Source organism: Lampetra planeri, chromosome 5 (assembly GCF_965212315.1).
Source record: "Lampetra planeri chromosome 5, kcLamPlan1.2.h2, whole genome shotgun sequence".
In the NCBI taxonomy this organism is placed as follows: domain Eukaryota; kingdom Metazoa; phylum Chordata; class Hyperoartia; order Petromyzontiformes; family Petromyzontidae; genus Lampetra; species Lampetra planeri.
In genome coordinates this window covers 17,496,114-17,515,621 of record NC_136111.1, presented here as the reverse complement: position 1 = coordinate 17,515,621, position 19,508 = coordinate 17,496,114, and the positions used below count along the sequence as shown (strand labels likewise).

At 51.4% G+C, this 19,508-nt stretch overlaps 1 protein-coding gene across 7 annotated transcripts in view; it reads left to right on the top strand.

The window, feature by feature from the left end:
- Positions 1-697: 697 nt before the first annotated feature.
- The window catches only part of MICALL1 (MICAL like 1), a 49,183-nt gene continuing 30,372 nt past the window's right edge, over positions 698-19,508 (top strand). Inside the window, exons 1-3 of one of the 7 annotated variants that reach the window (XM_078594810.1) lie at positions 714-838; positions 3,382-3,504; positions 6,416-7,223. In XM_078594810.1, coding sequence (XP_078450936.1) covers positions 7,072-7,223 — 152 coding nt within the window. In that variant the 5' untranslated portion in view covers positions 714-838; positions 3,382-3,504; positions 6,416-7,071. The other 6 variants (XM_078594811.1, XM_078594808.1, XM_078594812.1 and 3 more) reach the window with 6 other exon arrangements.

The window sequence follows — 19,508 nt, the reverse complement described above, 5'->3', positions numbered from 1 at the left end:
TTTGTGGGGAATAATATCAATTTTTTGTACTTTTGAGGCATAAGCAATTAGGAAATAACACTTACTACCTAGGAACAAAATTAGTTTTTATTACACAGTGTTTTCTAAACCGGCCTCCCCTAGGTCGACTCAGCCTCAAACGAGTACCTGGTGTCGCGGTGTGTAGTCAACATCGCCACTAGGGGAAGACAAAGGCGACCGGGCGTGGTGCTAGCCACCCACCCCCTCCATGTGTGCCACAGTGCTAGTGGCCTTCATAGGTGCTGCTCGCTAACAGCACTTGCCCCAACCAGTCTGTGAAGGCTACACGGGGGATCTTTGTCTTTATTGCCTTTGTCCATCAACGTGCGGGGGAGCGGTGGCGCAATGGTTAGCGCGATTCCCGCTCACGGCCACCAACGCCAAGTGACGATTATCCGAACCGGGTCCCGGACCTCCCCCTAGGTCGACTCAGCCTCAAATGAGTACCTGGCGTCGCGGTGTGTAACAACATCAGCACTGGGGAGACAAAGGCGGGCGGGCGTGGTTGCTAGCCACCCCCCCTCGTGTGCCACAGTGCCAACCTTCATAGGTGCTGCCTCGCTAACAGCACTTGCCCCAACCAGTCTGTGAAGGCTACACGGGGGATCTTTGTCTTTATTGCCTTTGTCCGTCCACGTGGAGGCGCTGTTAAGCAACGCCCGCGTCTGTCTCTGTGTGTGTGTGAGTCAGTGTGTCGTCCGTGCGTGCGTGCGTGTGTATGTTGCAATGTGTGTCTGCTCTTAAGTTTTTTTTTCGCTCCACCCGCGCCCTCATCACGCCGCTGGCGAGAGAGAGAACTCGGCGGAAAGCAAATCAGGTGGGCAGAGACGACCTCTCCTTCCTCCATCATCATCATCCTTCATCATCCTCCTCCATCAATATCCTCCATCCTCATCGACCTACTACTTGCCTACCAACTTCATACGGTCGGTCGTGTTGTTCCGCTGCTCCACTGTGTACGTGTTGTTGCTACCTGCCTGCCCTCTCTTGCGTGTCTCTGTGTGTGTGGTGGTGGTGGTGGGGGGAGCGGTGGTGCAGCGGTTAGCGCTACGCCGAACTACGAACCCGGCGACCCGAGTTCGATTCCCGCTCACGGCCACCAACACCGGTTGGATAGCGATTATCGGACCCCGGTCCGTGGGCCTCGCCTAGGTCGACTCAGCCTCAAATGAGTACCCCGGTGTAGCGGTGCGTAGGAAACATCGCTACTGGGGGAGACAAAGGCGGCCGGGCGTGGTGCTAGCCACCCACCCCCTCGTGTGCCACAGTACCGGTGACCTTCATCGATGTTACACGCTGACAGCACTTGCCCCAACAGTCCGTTACAGGCTACACGGGGGATCTTTGTCTCTGTTTGCTCGCCACGTGTTTTTTTCTCTGCAGTCCGTACAACTATACACACGTTATAGACAGAATCGTTGCCCATTGTAAATGCGGGACTGTCGTACAATGGAATGAAAGTCCTTGCTCGTGGATGATAAACTCTTGAACGACTTTTGGTTTGCATTTGGGCTAAACCAACAGGCTTGTGCAATTGCCACTAAGTGAATGTGTACGTGCGTGTACACTCGACTGGATGGACGTACAGTGTCTGCATGCAGTACACAACTCCTGTATAATGTGTTACATAACAGGACTGTGTGTGTGCGCGTTGTGTGTAGTCGTGTGCGTTGTGTTAAAGAGTGTTTGTGGATGTGTGTCTGTGTGTTAGTCACCAATGGGGAGCGGTGGTGCAGCGGTTAGCGCTGTGCTGCGCTACGAACCTGGCGATCCGGGTTCGATTCCCGCTCACAGCCAACACCGGAGACGATTATCTGAACCGGTACCGGGCCTCCCCTAGGTCGACTCGGCCTGAAATGAGTACCTGGTGCGATGTGTAAACTTTGCCACTAGGGAGACAAAGGCGGCCGGGCGTGGTGTTGGCCACCCACCCCCTCGTGTGCCGTGCCGGCCTTCATAGGTGCTCGCTAACAGCACTTGCCCCTACAGTATGTTAAGGCTATACGGGGGATCTTTCTCTTTTATGAGAGAGAGCGTGTGTGTGTCTGTGTGGTGTTCACCAATGGGGAGCGGTGGTGCAACGGTTAGCGCTACGCCGTGCCACGAACACGGCAGACATCCGAATTCGATTCCCGCTCACGCCAAACCAGCACCGATGGGTAACGATGATCTGACCCCGGTCCTGGGTCTCCCCTAGGTCGACTCGGCCTCAAATGAGTAGCTGGTGCGGTGTGTAGGAAACATTTGGGGGAGACAAAGGCGGCCGGGCGTGGTGCTGGCCACCAGTCCCCCTCGTGTGCCACAGTGCCAGTGGCCTTCATAGGTGCTGCTCGCAAACAGTGTTACAGGGCTACACGGCGTCTTTGTATAACACGGTTGGCAACGTACGGTGCGAAAAAAGTTCAACATCCATACATGGTCCCAGGAGCTTTCAATTTGTTCATAGTGTGGCAGAGATTACTTCTTCAGAATTAGAATATTTTTTTTATTCCTGGAGAAATCCGATGAGCCATTCGGCTCTTTTTCACAGTTGGGGTGGGTCAGATAACTCACAACAACAAAACAATAAAATAACGATCGGAGTGCAAAAGTTTTTGAAAGATAAGCAAATCACTAAACACAAATACGTGAAATATATTAGGGTTAGGGGTCGTCCATAAATGACGTCACGCGATTTTGGACGATTTTTGAACCCCCCCCCCTTCGTCACACAGCGTCACAAAAAGTCAAACCCCCCCCCCCTCAAATATGACGTCACAAAGCTCTGCCCCCCCCCCCCAAAAAAAAAATGAAACATGCTTCAAATCGCTTTAAACTATTGTCATTGTAGTGCGTATTTAATGTGGCGCTGCACTCTGATGTTGTAGGAGAAAACATTTATTAAAAATTATATTTAATTAAGTAGAACGTATTGTGTATATTTATTTAAAGTTTTTGATGGGACGTCACGTTTCTCCCCCCCCCCCCATCGTCACACATCGTCACAAATGTCTGACCCCCCCCCTCCCCCCCAGGTGCGTGACGTCATTTATGAACGGCTCCTTAGCTAAAGTGTGACATCTGAAACTTTCTCTTCATCCGAAAATTAATGTATTCCTCGGATATTTGCAATTTATCTATAGAGCTCTACAACAATGAATCCACAAAATGTAAGCTGCACAATACGTTGAACTTCTTTCGCACCGTACGTAGCCAACCACGCTCATCGGAGATGCGAGGGCGCAACTAAATAATCATCCGTCGTGGTTCCATCGTTCTCCCGATGGAACCCAACGTGCAGAATGCCAATCTCCGTTTTTGCTACGATACAGTCATACCCCGATGTACGTCTTCCACCCTTTTACGACGTCTCGCAAATAGGTCGTCGCCTTATGAACTCGGCTAATCGATTCGCGTCGCCTGGGCCCACGTCGCAGAACGGCATCGTCGTCCGCCCTTTCTCGGTCTCCGTCGCCTCCATCTCCATCTAGCCTGATCTTAAAGGTGCATTGCAAAAGTATAATACTCCGATTGATGATGCTGCTGCTGCTGTTTTGGAGTGACTCATGCAGCAAGCTATGGCTGCAGGGTTTTGGTAGTACATGTTGTTTGTCGTTTATTGTGAAAATTCCGTCACAGTTCCTATGATCACTGTTTCATTGCTTTATTTTGGTGATTTCGAAAAGTTGTTTTGGTTTGGCCATGTTTGTGTTGTTGTAGTACGGAGTTAGACTGATGGCCTTAATCTAAGTTGTCTTGTGGTTGTTGTTGTTGTTTGACTTGCATCCCACTGGGATTTTTGCACACAGCGTTGGTGTGTACGGTGATTTGTCTGCAATATTTTGCTGTCTTTTCTTTAATTTTCTGTTTGCACTCAGTCACATATTCACTTTAAGATGTTTTCTTGATCATGTTTTTGATTTTTGTTTGTTGCGGTTGCACCCGATTCAAGAGCCGAATTGCTCACAGGGCTATACCTAATAGATGAACTTAAAACTTGAACCCAAAAAACCCTGTCAATCGCTTTGATTGACGTCGTTTCGATACTAGTCGTCGCACCTCTCAGGGTATCGATCACTGGCACACGCTCCCGTTGCTTCCTCTGACGTATCCAGCAATCGCCGTTTGAGTGTTCTCCCCTTTATTTCTCATTCCTTTCATTAATGTTCGACGGAGTTCCCCGTATACTATTTTTGTTGATCATATCAACTGCTTTGTCTCTTCTTCAATACTCTTTGGGTCTATCTTCAATAGCTTTTATGTACTTTTTTTTCCAATCCTTTTCTTTTTATATTGCCCCCCCCCCCTCTCTCCAATTTTCAATGCTCAGTCCGTTTATTTTTTGTTTAAACCGATTGTAAACGCGAGACCAGGATAAAGTCTCGCTCACAAAGGGAACAAAAACAGTCAGAACAGAAACAACCGGTGCCACGGATAGAAATTTAAAACGCCATGAATTTTAAATACCCCCCCCCCCCCCGTGCAAAACAACAAACTGCTCACCGCAGATAACCCCTTGACTGATCACAAAATAACAATCACAAACCGGTGACATCCATTTCATCATTTGGCTCCACTAATCATTTGAATTCGTCATCTTGCTTACAGTAAGTCGCAGTTATGCTGGCTACCGATCTCGATTTTTCTCATGCTAACGGTCTGGTTTCAGCCTGTATATACAATTGTATCCTTTCTTTGACAAGGCTCAAGTGTTTATTTGCACAGATGGACGCTGCCAAGGAAGGGAACTCAGAAAGTGTGCGAAGAAGCATGGCAATTTAGTTCAACACGTAGGTGGTGGCGGGTTTAACGACGCATTTATATTTACGCGATCTAACCCAAACACCTCTAATGAAGCATGGCAATGTTCATTCTTGGCATTACATTCAGAGACAGAAACAGGAGGAACACGTGGTTCAGAGAACAAATGCAAATTCGTGACATCCTATTCACTTAAATTTCGATGTAAAGCTTTCGTGACTGCAGGGATTCATCTTCTTGGTTCTTTCGGTAAAGTCACGTAGAATGGAAATAATAAAATAATAATAATAAAACATAATAAAAATAATTCTCACGACGTTTTGGCCACAACGCAAGCAGCCGTCCTCAGGTGGAGAACAGGTCTGTCGGAAAGACAGCGTCCCTTCTACGTGACTTTACCGAAAGAACCAAGAAGATGCAATCACGAAAGCTTTAAATCGAAATGAGATGAGTGTTTGCGTCGGTGCTGTGCCTCTGTGAATGTGTGTTGTGTGTTGGTGCATGTGGTGGTAAGAGTGTGTACATGTGAATGTACATTTCTGGGCGTATACTGTGTGTGCTATGTGAATGTACCTACAGTCATTGCACCTGCACAATACGCTATACAATTTTAATGTATGTGTGTTGCGCATGCGTTTGAATGTTTACGTACATATATGTGACTCCAGTATATGCCAGTGTATGTGTTACTTAAACATTTGCACAGTACTGTATTGTACTTTTCCTTTGGTGTATACATGTGTGTGTACAGCAGTCTGCATGTCTATGCTTATTGTTGATGTGTTTTAGTGTGTGTACGTTCCATATATATGGAACACTTTTTTTTATTCAATGAACTTTAAAAATGAAGAAAAATGAAGCTGACTGTGTCCTTCACATATCCATCTTAACATAAAATTTTATAACATTTATTTAAACAACGCATCAGCCGCACAGCCTTTTGGGAGTGCATCATTTCTGTAGCGTTGTTTCAAGACGGGCGGACCGGTTTTTGACACAGTGTCTCATCAGCAATCAGGCTTGCTTAAATCAATTCTGGTGAACTACCAATGTTACAGGCAAAGGGATCCTTTCTCTACGCTATAGGGTTCTAGTTGGGACGCAAAATTATATAGGACGCAACTCAAAATAATAATTTAAAATTTAAAGCAGATCCCTTACACATTGCCATTTATTGTTTCACTCCATTTAAATTACAGTCTTGGTTGGCAAAGAGGAGTCTTGTATGAATGGTTCTTATCTGTTCATGTGGAAAGATCATTTATCTGGCTAGTTTCAAATGACAGGGGTTTCACTCATTGGGATGATGTGTGTGGGAGGATGATTGCGATGGAAAGGGGTGGGTGGGTAGGTGAGTAGATGGATCGTTAGTGATGTGGGGTGTGTAGTGATGGGGCATGAATGGATGTGTAATGATGGTGTGGTGGTGATAGTGATAGTATGAATGATTGTATAGGTGGGGCTGGATGGTAAGGACGTTAAAAAATCCCCCTAACTTTAACTCCTAAACTCACACAGCATGCAGCTCAAATTACCCAAATTAGAGCCAAAGATAAGTGAACCCAGGGCATGAACCCAGACTCGCACAGATCAGAGGGTTTCTATCTGCACCTGTTCACCCCAAGTCTCTCTGTGTCTCTCTTTATGACAAAAGTTCACAGAGCCGGTGGAAAAGAGACCTGGAACAAGATAACCCTGAGACCTGGAACCAAGAACCTGCGATCTGGGATCTTGAACCTGGGAGGAAATAGGAGAGATCTGAGACTTGGGGAAACCCCAGCTGAGTTTGGACAACAGCCAGAACGTGGGAGGGGTTCAGAAGAGGAAAGGGTGGCACGGGGTAGGGCTCGTGGCGGAGGTGGGGTTAGTGTCTTGGATCGAGGGCTAAAGTCGAGACAGGAGCTTAGGTTTTTCGTTAGCATCAGTAAGAGTCGGTGTTCGGACTGAGGGTAAGCTTAAGTGTTACGGGTCGGCTGTAAAGAGGAGGATAGTTAGAGTTTCAGTCGCTGTCAGGTTCTACGAATAGAGTCACAAGAGTTGCGATGTTAGGGTTGAATTCGGGGTTGAGTTAAGAGGAGGGCCAAGATTGAAATTGGAGTGAATTTATTTTTGACGTGGTTGACCGCAGCAGCGTGTTCCAGTTGAGCCCCAGAACTAGGTTTGGCTTAGTGGTAGCGACAGCGACGGGAGCTCGGCTCCTGCTCAGGTTAGGCTCGGGTTTCGTGACAGTGAGACAGTGACGGGGTGCGGGTTGGACTCTGGGCCTGGTTGGTGGCAGCGATCTTGACAGGTCCTCCTGGTGCTGTGACGATGGCGGCCGGCGCGGCACTCCGGGGCCTGCAAGAATGGTGTCGCCGTCGGACGGACGGATACCCCGGTGTGAGCATCACCAACATGACCTCGTCCTTCCGTGATGGCCTCGCCTTCTGCGCTCTCATCCACCACCACCGGCCGGACCTCATGTACGTGAATAGGCGTGCACGTGCGTTCGTGTGTGTGTGTGTGCGCGGCTCTTTGTTTGTGTGTGTGTATTGGGTGGGGGGGAGTGATAGCATAGCCGTTAATTCGCTGCACTGTGAACCCGATGACGTGAATTCGATATTTCCAGCCACCGGTTAACCTCAGCGGCGAGTATCCCAATTTTGGGCCGGGTTTCCCCCATTCACCAACCTGCACTTACCAGTGTGGCGAAGTATGGTCGCCTTCATCCAGCAGTGGCTTGACACACGGTTTTTGTTTATTTTCAGTTGTAATGCAGTATTGCATGCGCACGCATGTGTATACAACAGTACTGGGATAGCATCCACAACGACCTGGTCTGCAACTTGTGCTACACTACACATGTATACAAAGTCCCATAAACTTGACACACCTGGTGTTACTCAGAACGCAATACCATTTGGTTACAAACTAAGCTACGGCGCATGTTGCTGATGATGCAAATCCTCTTTATAGGTTACTAAGCTACAGCTATTCATGCAGTAGCGTTGCCAGCTAGCCAACCGTACAATGCATTATTACTATTCAAGGTGTATTGCAGTACAAATAAAGATAGAGATACCCTGTATAGCCTTAACAGGCTGTTTGGGCAAGTGCTGTTAGTGTAAGCATCTCTTGAGACCGGCACGGCACACACACAAGGCGGTGAGTGACAGGCAGCACGCCTGTCCGCGTTTGTCTCCCCAATGCTGATGTTTATACACAAACCGCTGGGGGAGCCCCAGAACCGGTTCGGATATTCGTCATCGATGTTGGCCTTGAGCAGGAATTGAACTCGAGTTGGCGGGGTTGTTAGCGCAGTGAAGGCTGCCACTCCCCGCAGTGCAGTAGCCACACACAACTAGTACGGAGCAATTCTAGGTTTGAAGTTCTCGTGACTGCAAGGGTCCATACTCTTTGGTTTTTTCGGTAAAGTCACGTAGGTCACTTTACCGACGTGACGGATCATCTAAATAATGACGTGAAGGATGATATCCATAATGGGTGCACTAAAAAAGCTGTCGGCTGAGATGATTTGCATGTGCGCTTAACCAGTTGGGGAAAGACCAGTTCCCTCTGTTCGTGAGTGACAGTTTTGTCTGGGTCGGCGGGGGTGATCGTGGGAATATTGTTGTGGCGTGTGTCTGCCGGAACACACTTAACACGACACCGACGACACTCGCAACGCATTGGCCAACCAACACCACTTATCCCAACACTCTCACGCTCGCGCGAACGCAAATTCAACCACTTGCTCGGACACAGAGTTGTGGAAATTCTATTGATGTACGCTCGATACGTGCGCACATACACATCGATATTAACAGACCGATCCATTGACGCGTGATGCTGACGCACAGTCGTTACACATGCGGCGGATGTGTTAACCACATCGCGGAGTGTCGGTGACCAGTCAAACCACAGTATCACTCACCCTAGACAACAGGCAGAATTGCAACACACGCAGCTTGTGTCAGACACACAGTGCGCTCAACGCACACATCGTGAATGCACGCTCTCACACGACCAAGTCTCATTGCGTACACACACACAGACTCTGACCTGCACGCCCACTCACCCAGTCAGTCAATCCTCACCACTCGCACCACAAGCAAACACAGTGCTGTTATAGTCGTGCCACTCACGCAGTACACGCACATTATGAACACAGACTCACGCACACTGCCCACCACACGCTACTCACACTCACACCACAACCACACACTCACCCACACGCCACTCACCACACACTACTCACACTCACATCACGAGCACACACTCACACTCACCCACACACCGCTCACGAGACGCTACTCACACTCACACCACAAGCACACACTCGCACTCACCCACACGCCACTCACCACACACCACTCACACTCACACCACAAGCACACACTCGCTATCACCCACACACCACTCATGGGACACTACTCATGCTGACACTTCAAGCCAACAGTCACTTTCAGCCGCATGCCACTCACCACACACTACTCACACTCGCACCACAACCACACACTCGCACTCACCCACACGACACTAACCACACACTACTCACACAACAACCACACACTCGCACTCACCCACACGCCACTAACCACACACTACTCACACAACAACCACACACTCGCACTCACCCACACGACACTAACCACACACTACTCACACCACAACCACACACTCGCACTCACCCACACGACACTAACCACACACTACTCACACCACAACCACACACTCGCACTCACCCGCACGCCACTAACCACACACTACTCACACAACAACCACACACTCGCACTCACCCACACACCACTCACCACACACTACTCACACTCACACCACAACCACACACTCACCCGCACGCCACTCACCACACACTACTCACACTCACACCACAACTACTCACTCGCACTCACCCACACGCCACTCACCACTCACTACTCACACTCACACCACAACCACACACTCACCCGCACGCCACTCACCACACACTACTCACACTCACACCACAAGCACACACTCACCCACACGCCACTCACTACTCACACTCACACTCAAACCACAATCACACATTCGCACTCACCCGCACGCCACTCACCACACACTACTCACACTCACACCACAACCACACACTCGCACTCACCCACACGCCACTCACCACACACTACTCACACTCACACCACAACCACACACTCGCACTCACCCACACGCCACTCACCACACACTACTCACACTCACACCACAACCACTCACTCGCACTCACCCACACGCCACTCACCACACACTCCTCACACTCACACCACAACCACACACTCACCCACACGCCACTCACCACACACTACTCACACTCACACCACAACCACACACTCGCACTCCCCCACCCGCCACTCACCACACACTACTCACACTCACACCACAACCACACACTCGCACTCACCCACACGCCACTCACCACACACGACTCACACTCACACCACAAGCACACACTCACCCACACGCCACTCACCACACACTACTCACACTCGCACCACAACCACACACTCGCACTCCCCCACACACCACTCACCACACACTACTCACACTCACACCACAACCACACACTCACCCACACGCCACTCACCACACACTACTCACACTCACACCACAACCACTCACTCGCACTCACCCACACGCCACTCACCACACACTCCTCACACTCACACCACAACCACACACTCGCTCTCACCCAGACACCACTCACCACACACTACTCACACTCACACCACAACCACACACTCACCCACACGCCACTCACCACACACTACTCACACTCACACCACAACCACACACTCGCACTCACCCACACGCCACTCACCACACACTACTCACACTCACACCACAACCACACACTCGCACTCACCCACACGCCACTCACCACACACTACTCACACTCACACCACAACCACACACTCGCACTCACCCACACGCCACTCACCACACACTACTCACACTCACACCACAACCACTCACTCGCACTCACCCACACACCACTCACCACACACTACTCACACTCACACCACAACCACACACTCGCTCTCACCCAGACACCACTCACCACACACTACTCACACTCACACCACAACCACACACTCACCCACACGCCACTCACCACACACTACTCACACTCACACCACAACCACACACTCGCACTCCCCCACCCGCCACTCACCACACACTACTCACACTCACACCACAACCACACACTCGCACTCACCCACACGCCACTCACCACACACGACTCACACTCACACCACAAGCACACACTCACCCACACGCCACTCACCACACACTACTCACACTCGCACCACAACCACACACTCGCACTCCCCCACACACCACTCACCACACACTACTCACACTCACACCACAACCACACACTCACCCACACGCCACTCACCACACACTACTCACACTCACACCACAACCACTCACTCGCACTCACCCACACGCCACTCACCACACACTCCTCACACTCACACCACAACCACACACTCGCTCTCACCCAGACACCACTCACCACACACTACTCACACTCACACCACAACCACACACTCACCCACACGCCACTCACCACACACTACTCACACTCACACCACAACCACACACTCGCACTCACCCACACGCCACTCACCACACACTACTCACACTCACACCACAACCACACACTCACCCACACGCCACTCACCACACACTACTCACACTCACACCACAACCACACACTCACCCACACACCACTCACCACACACTCCTCACACTCACACCACAACCACACACTCGCACTCACCCACACGCCACTCACCACACACTACTCACACTCACACCACAACCACACACTCGCACTCACCCACACGCCACTCACCACACACTACTCACACTCACACCACAACCACTCACTCGCACTCACCCACACACCACTCACCACACACTACTCACACTCACACCACAACCACTCACTCGCACTCACCCACACGCCACTCACCACACACTACTCACACTCACACCACAACCACACACTCGCTCTCACCCAGACACCACTCACCACACACTACTCACACTCACACCACAACCACACACTCACCCACACGCCACTCACCACACACTACTCACACTCACACCACAACCACACACTCGCACTCACCCACACGCCACTCACCACACACTACTCACACTCACACCACAACCACACACTCGCACTCACCCACACGCCACTCACCACACACTACTCACACTCACACCACAACCACACACTCACCCACACGCCACACGCCACTCACCACACACTACTCACACTCACACCACAACCACTCACTCGCACTCACCCACACGCCACTCACCACACACTACTCACACTCACACCACAACCACACACTCGCTCTCACCCAGACACCACTCACCACACACTACTCACACTCACACCACAACCACACACTCACCCACACGCCACTCACCACACACTACTCACACTCACACCACAACCACACACTCGCACTCCCCCACCCGCCACTCACCACACACTACTCACACTCACACCACAACCACACACTCGCACTCACCCACACGCCACTCACCACACACGACTCACACTCACACCACAAGCACACACTCACCCACACGCCACTCACCACACACTACTCACACTCGCACCACAACCACACACTCGCACTCCCCCACACACCACTCACCACACACTACTCACACCACAACCACACACTCACCCACACGCCACTCACCACACACTACTCACACTCGCACCACAACCACACACTCGCACTCACCCACACGCCACTCACCACACACTCCTCACACTCACACCACAACCACACACTCGCACTCACCCACACGCCACTCACCACACACTCCTCACACTCACACCACAACCACACACTCGCTCTCACCCAGACACCACTCACCACACACTACTCACACTCACACCACAACCACACACTCACCCACACGCCACTCACCACACACGACTCACACTCACACCACAACCACACACTCGCACTCACCCACACGCCACTCACCACACACTACTCACACTCACACCACAACCACACACTCACCCACACACCACTCACCACACACTCCTCACACTCACACCACAACCACACACTCGCACTCACCCACACGCCACTCACCACACACTCCTCACACTCACACCACAACCACACACTCACCCACACGCCACTCACCACACACTCCTCACACTCACACCACAACCACACACTCGCACTCACCCACACGCCACTCACCACACACTACTCACACTCACACCACAACCACACACTCACCCACACGCCACTCACCACACACGACTCACACTCACACCACAACCACACACTCGCACTCCCCCACCCGCCACTCACCACACACTACTCACACTCACACCACAACCACACACTCGCTCTCACCCAGACACCACTCACCACACACTACTCACACTCACACCACAACCACACACTCACCCACACGCCACTCACCACACACTACTCACACTCACACCACAACCACACACTCGCACTCCCCCACCCGCCACTCACCACACACTACTCACACTCACACCACAACCACACACTCACCCACACGCCACTCACCACACACGACTCACACTCACATCACGAGCACGCTCACACAACAGCACTCCACTCGCCACACACTACTCACACTCACACCACAACCACACACTCACCCACACGCCACTCACCACACACTACTCACACTCACACCACAACCACACACTCGCACTCCCCCACCCGCCACTCACCACACACTACTCACACTCACACCACAACCACACACTCGCACTCACCCACACGCCACTCACCACACACGACTCACACTCACACCACAAGCACACACTCACCCACACGCCACTCACCACACACTACTCACACTCGCACCACAACCACACACTCGCACTCCCCCACACACCACTCACCACACACTACTCACACTCACACCACAACCACACACTCACCCACACGCCACTCACCACACACTACTCACACTCACACCACAACCACTCACTCGCACTCACCCACACGCCACTCACCACACACTCCTCACACTCACACCACAACCACACACTCGCACTCACCCACACGCCACTCACCACACACTCCTCACACTCACACCACAACCACACACTCGCTCTCACCCAGACACCACTCACCACACACTACTCACACTCACACCACAACCACACACTCACCCACACGCCACTCACCACACACGACTCACACTCACACCACAACCACACACTCGCACTCACCCACACGCCACTCACCACACACTACTCACACTCACACCACAACCACACACTCACCCACACATCACTCACCACACACTCCTCACACTCACACCACAACTACACACTCGCACTCACCCACACGCCACTCACCACACACTCCTCACACTCACACCACACACTCACCCACACGCCACTCACCACACACTCCTCACACTCACACCACAACCACACACTCGCACTCACCCACACGCCACTCACCACACACTACTCACACTCACACCACAACCACACACTCACCCACACGCCACTCACCACACACGACTCACACTCACACCACAACCACACACTCGCACTCCCCCACCCGCCACTCACCACACACTACTCACACTCACACCACAACCACACACTCGCTCTCACCCAGACACCACTCACCACACACTACTCACACTCACACCACAACCACACACTCACCCACACGCCACTCACCACACACTACTCACACTCACACCACAACCACACACTCGCACTCCCCCACCCGCCACTCACCACACACTACTCACACTCACACCACAACCACACACTCACCCACACGCCACTCACCACACACGACTCACACTCACATCACGAGCACGCACTCGCACTCACCCACCCGCCACTCACCACACACGACTCACACTCACACCACAACCACACACTCGCACTCACCCACACGCCACTCGCCACACACGACTCACACTCACACCACGAGCACACACTCACCCACACGCCACTCACCACACACGACTCACACTCACATCACGAGCACGCACTCACACTCACCCACACACCGCTCACCACACACGACTCACACTCACACCACAACCACACACTCGCACTCCCCCACCCGCCACTCACCACACACTACTCACACTCACACCACAACCACACACTCGCACTCCCCCACCCGCCACTCACCACACACGACTCACACTCACACCACAAGCACACACTCACCCACACGCCACTCACCACACACTACTCACACTCACACCACAACCACTCACTCGCACTCACCCACACGCCACTCACCACACACTACTCACACTCACACCACAAGCACACACTCACCCACACGCCACTCAGCACACACGACTCACACTCACATCACGAGCACGCTCACACAACAGCACTCCACTCGCCACACACTACTCACACTCACACCACAACCACACACTCACCCACACGCCACTCACCACACACGACTCACACTCACATCACGAGCACGCTCACACAACAGCACTCCACTCGCCAATCGCACCATCCTCAATATTCCACACTCGGTGACCCACGACACATTGCAATCTTGTCAGTTTTAACATACTTAATAATTGCGCGTAATGTAATATATTCTTAGGTCTTTTCGGTAAAGTCACGTAGGTAAAACATCAAAATTAATGAAAATAATCATACATATTTATTGGGCAGAGTGGCCCACCCTAGGAATGTGGAATTTCCACCTCTGACTCAGAGCCGCGTGTTGTGATGAGTACGGCGGCCTCGTTGTGCCTTGAGCGGAGATGCGCGCGGACTTTTCTCCTCCTGGTTTTTATCGCCAAGAAATCCCCAAAGTGAACATCTCATCGACACTGCTCGCGTATTTGTTCGAGCATTCTGTTAAAGTTCTCCTGGAGATTTCGACTGAACTTGCATTTCCGTCGGAAAAAAATGAACTGTAAATGGGCACGCGCTTGTGCAGCTTTTTGGGATTGAGCAAGGATGGATTTCTTTCCAGATTCAGTTCCTCAAAGTTACTTTTTATGCTCAGTTATTGCCTTGTAAAACAGCACATGACTGCTTGTGTTCCGTTAGTGATGATAATGCTGGCGGTGGTGGTGGTGGTGATGATGTTGTTGTTTGTGCAGGGTCTGTATATCATTGCTTGTCTCGTGATGGGGCTGACGACGATGACAGTGCTGGTGTTGATGATGACTTTTCCATTCACTTATCTGTAAACATTTAATGATGTCTCAACTTTGCTGGAACCAATCCACTCTCCCCGCCTCCCAAGAAGCCCTTCCCCCGCCCTCGCTTTTTTGCCGTCAGCAGTGTGCGACCTATACAGTGTAAAACTAAACGATTTAAAACTATTTAATTTACCAGGTAAAGCCCACTGAGCTATTAGCTCTTTTTCAAAAGCTGACCTGGCCACAAATGAAAGCCCAATGGAAGTGCCTTATCATATGTGGGGATTTATAGTAGCAGCCAAATACTTGAAATGTGTTTTTAAATGTGGAGGGGAAAATCCACGCGACCGCGGGGAGAACACACAAGTTCCATATATACAGCGAGCGGTTGGGTCGGGGTCGAACCCACGACCTGCTGCATACCAGGCGCGGGAGATAACCTCTCGCCACTGTGACGCCCATGTACATGGACAGCCCTTCAATCCACTGCTGGATGAGACGGCCTTCCCATGCCACACAATGCATAGACTATGGAGCATAGCATAACACAGTGGCGTGGCGGTTCGCAGTGCGGCTCTAGGAACCCGGCGACCTGCAATCGACTCCCGTCCCCACGTTGAACAGAATCAGAATCTTGATTTAGACTGGTAGAATCCGATGAGCTATGAAGCTCATTTTCACAGATGTCCAGTCACGAGCGGTATCTGAAGCGTTCCTGGTCCCACACAGCGCCCCCAACCCCCCTACCCTCTTCCCCACTTCACCAACACGCAGAAAACCCCCACGACTGACGCGGATTGGCAAAGTGTAATCCACATTCACGGCGAGAGTGCCCGTCGCCCGGCCACCCGGCCGTTTGTTTCCCCGTGCTCTCCCGGGTGTGCGCGGAATCCCATTTAGACATTTTTTGTGCAAGCTATTTCATCTTGTAAACAGAGGAAACGTAACAATAACAGTTCGCGCAAAATTGCCGGCAGTGGTTTAATTACGGTGGGAGGAGCTGAAGGGATGCAGATGGTCTATGGAGAATTGGTGTCTCCACACGACCACATCCTGAGAGTGCCCCAATCCCAGGTCTCTTGCCTCTTGCAACTTTGCCCTTCCCCCACCAGCATTGTGCCCCTTGTCCTCAGCTCTGTGCCCTCTGACCTGTGCCCTGTGCACTCTGCCCTGTGCACTCAGCCCTGTGCCCTCTACACATCTGCCCTGTGGTGAGATGTTAATTACCTCGCCTTGTATACAGGAGGTTGTGAGTTCGATCCCGACCCTGACGCCTGCTGTACATTTGGAGTTTGCATGTTCTCTCTCCCCGTGGTCATGTGGATTTTTATCCCGGGCTCTTCAGTTTTTCCCTCCACATTTAGAAACATTCATTTAGAGTATTTGTGGCTGCTTTAGATTTCCACATGCCAAGCCACTTTGTCGACCTATCATTTGTGGCCAGGTCGCTTCTGAAAAAGAGCTATATAGCTCAGTGGGCCTTACCTGGTAAAATTCGAAAGTTTATTTTCTGCCCCACAACTTACGTCCTCTGTCCCATGACCTGCACCCAATGCCCCTTGTTGTCTGTTCGATGACCTCTCCCTATTTGCTTCCTGCCCCCCTGTCCCTTGCTGACGTTTGTCTTGGTAGGAGAGGGGGGCCTTGCAATACATCATGTAGGTGGTTGTGAGATTGTGGTTGTCCAAAGGCGGAGTCTTAGGATTTGTAACATTGTATCTTAATCTTCTTGGTTCTTTCGGTAAAGTCACGTAGAAGGGAAGTAATAAAATAATAAAAATAAAACATAAAATAATTCTCACGACGTTTCGGCCACAACGCAAGCAGCCGTCCCGACGGCTGCTTGCGTTTTTATTATATTATGTTTTATTTTTATTATTTTATTACTTCCCTTCTACGTGACTTTACCGAAAGAACCAAGAAGATGAATCCCTGCAGTCACGAAAGCTTTAAATCGAAATTGTATCTTAATGTCGTGTGATTGCGTTGTGTTATAGCATTGTTGGCGAGCTCCAGCATTGTGGGCCATCACTGGGCCAGCACTAACACTGTAGACTAACACTTTGTGCCAGCATTAGCATGGCGGGCTAATGCTGTGGGCTTGAATTGTGAGCTATTACTGTGGGCTTGTGCTGTGGGCTATAAACTGGGCTGTAGTGTTTAGTGAGGCGCCTAGAGCCTCGCTCTCCTGCTGTGACAGGATGCCCAGTTTCCTGCTGCCTGTCACGTTGACTCCTCGCGATCACAAGCGTGTGTGTGCGCGCTTCGTTTTCCCGACACTCGGAGTGACGTTGTTCACAGACAGCCCCCCCCCCACCCCTCTTTTTTTCTATAAACATCATCATCGTCATCACCATCGCCATGCCAAATCAGTTCAACGTCTTCTTTGCCTTCCTTTTTTGGGGTGTAAATAAACAGCATGGGGCATGGGGCATGGGCACGGGGGCATTGAGCGATGGGGTGCGGTCGCTGGCTCCCACTCTCCACGGAGCGCTCGACTCAGCCCGTCATCATCCTTGATGTCTTCATCCCTCGCGGATGGACAAACGATGGCAGTCACGTGGGAAATAATCAGAGGTCATTTCATGGGTTGACTAACCACCCCCTCCCCCTCGCCACATGAATGTGGAATTTCCACCACTGGCTCAGGTGCCGCCACTGGAGATGAGTGCCATCCATCGCTCGTTTGAGCAGGCAGGCGCTCCGGCTTGTGTGCAGCTGTTGTTATAACAGGGTACGTGGAAACATGTAGAACTGTGGGCAGCAACCGTGGAACAATGGGCAAGGGGGTTCTGGAAATAAAACATTGGATAATGGGCATGCGCTAGGGTTGCCACCTGTCCAAGTACGATTCACACAGTCTGGGAATTGGCACCTGCGCTCAGGTGGAAGAAATAAACAGCCGCAGGTGCCCTGATGGCCAGTATGCTGCACGGTGTTGATAATAGACCAAGACTGACTGAGAATTATGTCCGGGTGTGGTCTCCAGTGGATGAGGTAGCAACCCTAACATGCGGCATGGGACGCCGGTCTATGGGGCATTGAGAGCAGGGCATGGTGGCACAGGTCGGAGGGAACTGAGAGTGAGGGCATGGTGGTGGCACGCACTGGCGGAGTCAGTGGGGGGGAGGGGGTGGGGTGGCACGTGCCCCCCCAATGATCCGATAGAAATCCCTAATTCCGATCGAATCATTGGGTCTTCTTGGTTCTTTCGGTAAAGTGACTTTACCGAAAGAACCAAGAAGATGAATCCCTGCAGTCACAAAAGCTTTAAATCGAAATCGAATCATTGGGGTTTATTAGTAATAAATCGGCATTTTGCAACCCCCACTGCCACTGTGTAGCATATTATTACGTGCCAGGGACTCTATGAGATGAGAGGACAATAGTCTGAGTCCATAATTGGCAATAAGTAACGGCAAAGCAGTTATAAGTGACTCACAGAATTGTGCGCAAACCTTCAGCGAGCGCGATGCCGATCACACAACGCGGTTCGAATTCGACCCTCGATCAATGGCTGCACCATCGCCGCACACGCG